General features: G+C 36.5%; 1 protein-coding gene across 1 annotated transcript in view; it reads left to right on the forward strand.

The window, feature by feature from the left end:
* LOC310734569 (cadherin-18) overlaps window positions 1–2,500 on the forward strand; it is a 96,333-nt gene that overhangs the window by 93,434 nt on the left and 399 nt on the right. The window contains exon 12 of the mRNA XM_083556707.1: window positions 1,998–2,500. This exon is cut by the window's right edge and continues 399 nt beyond it. Coding sequence (XP_083412833.1) covers window positions 1,998–2,500 — 503 coding nt within the window. The remainder of the gene's footprint in view (window positions 1–1,997) is intronic.

The following is a 2,500-nucleotide window of genomic DNA, read 5'->3' on the forward strand; positions in this document are numbered from 1 at the left end:
AAGCCTTCTAAATGGGAAAGCAGAGATGATGTGACTTAATTTATAGAAAGAAATGAAGATTAAGATGGAGAATTGAAAAGAAGGGAATTAGTAAGATAGAGCAGGTAAAGTTGAGTAGTACATATCCAGAGAAAGAGAGAGAGAGAGAGCAAGAATTATTGCAACAAAAAAAAAGCGACTGAATCAGTGCCACCGAAATATTTATAGTCAGAGTATTTAAAGTCAGCCAGCTAAGTAAGAGAAGTGAATAAAACATGGGTAGAGATTTAGAGAACAGGTGGGAGGCTAGAAATGTGAGAGACCCAAAAAAAAAAAAAAAAAACCCACACAGGACAGAAGAAGGTGCAGAGGCTATAGACATTCAGAAAGTAGAACAATCCCGGCTTGTCACAGTCCACTGATTGCTATTAAAATGTACAAGACCTGAAAACAGAGGCACAAATTGATTATCCTCCATTCCCTTCCTCTTAGTATCACTTGTCTATTCCCTTTGTGGCTTTACACTGGATGGATGAGTCAGCTTTTCAAGAACTAGAAAGTTTGAGCATGCACCTAGACAGCCCCTTTTAGATAAATATATTCCAACGCCTGGTATTCCAAAACAAGTCAGCTCCTCCACACCAAAGTTACATCTTTCTGCCTAATGCTCTTAGCAAAGTCTGCATGACAATTGAGTATAATAAAAAAGAAGCAGCCTAAAATATGGCACAAGATGCATTTAGTTTTCTCCAAGTAGCACTCCAGTTTAACTTCATTAGCAAAATGAATTCTTTTCAAGCACTCACAAAAAAAAAATAAACAGTCATCTTTACATTGAGTGCAATTGTACCTCACAGGCTTAATGATGCTTGATTTTTTAATGTATTGTTCAGATTAAAATAATGCAAATGGTCTTTATGCTAATGGTTTTGATGTTAAATCAGGGTAGGGATTTTCCAATACTTTGAAGTAATAATTACAGAGAAGTATATGAATATAGCCAGAGGTGTAATATTATATAAAAGAAACCAGTAATAAAGTGTTTCTTCTATATATTCATCCGGTCAGGGCAAAATTTGCATTCATGTTGACCAAAACTAATGTGTTTTTATAGACTTACAGGTCCCAGATCTGCACTGCTCTACTGGAGCCATGCATCCTAATGTAATATCAAATAATTACTTCCATTGATTGCTCCATAAATTGCTCAACAATGCACTTGTTTTGTTAAGATGATGTTGAAATGTTAATTAAATATACAGAGGATTTCCAGCTCCACAAATCATTTAATTCTTGTAATATAAATTCAGTATAAGAACTTTAAATAATAAAATAAAAAACTAAGTTTCTAGTGCATTTTTTTTTTACTTGTGATTAGGTTATATAATGAAATTGGTCAGTGGATGTTATTCTGCTCTTTTCCCTTGATGTTTCTTTTAATGATTATTAATTAAATAAGAATTGGTTATTATAGTAATTTATTATTACACCCTATGTTATTGTTTTGTGAAGTTGAGTTTAAATTCCCAGAACACAGCACTCTCTACAAACATGGATTAAAACGGAAGTTAATGCCACGAGCAAGGAAGATCCTGACCCCAAGCCCTGATATTCAGAAAGCTATTATGGTTATCAATGTAGTTAATTATTGGCATTAAGTAAAGTATTGTAGACCTTCACTCATGTCCATACCGGCCAGGCTGACAATCATATTTTCATCTTTACTAAAAACCTACTTGTAGCCAGGGTCACTGTGAATCCTGAGTCAATTCTAGGAACGATTGTGTTGAGACAAGAATACATCCAGGTTCTTGTTATATGCATTTCAAGCTGCATTTTCATGCTGCTACTTTTCCATTTATAATAAACAGGTTATAAACACATTTAAGCTTTTGCCATTTTCATAACATTATCAGCCATATGTTACTGCTTGTTTGAAATGAAATGTTATTTGTTGCTTCTAAATAGAAACATTTTACATCACATGAATGCAAATTGATTTCTGTTTGTCCTTTCAGCAATTGTGATTTTGTTTATCACTTTGCGGCGAAGCAAGAAAGAGCCCTTGATCATCTCAGAGGAAGATGTTCGGGAAAATGTGGTCACCTATGATGATGAAGGTGGAGGCGAGGAAGACACTGAAGCTTTCGACATCATTGCTCTGCGTAATCCTGAAGCTGCTGAGGAGTTCAAGTTCCGACGAGATGTTCGGCCCGAAGCGGGATTTCCCAGATCAACAAAAAGACCCTGCCATTATGGCTCTACTCGTCATAGTCCCACCTCACTGGAGACAGATGAGGATACAGACGTCCAGGACTATATTAAACAGCGACTGGCAGACGCAGACCAAGATACTAGTGTACCTCCCTATGATTCGCTACAGACGTATGCATATGAAGGTCAAGGGTCACCGTCAGGTTCCATTAGTTCACTAGGCTCAGCTGGAATCCATTCTGAACAGGAATACAGCACCTTGGAAGAGTGGGGTCCAGAATTTAAAAAGCTAGCTGAACTCTCCAGA

Source organism: Silurus aristotelis (assembly GCF_946808225.1).
Source record: "Silurus aristotelis genome assembly, chromosome: 12".
Taxonomy (NCBI): domain Eukaryota; kingdom Metazoa; phylum Chordata; class Actinopteri; order Siluriformes; family Siluridae; genus Silurus; species Silurus aristotelis.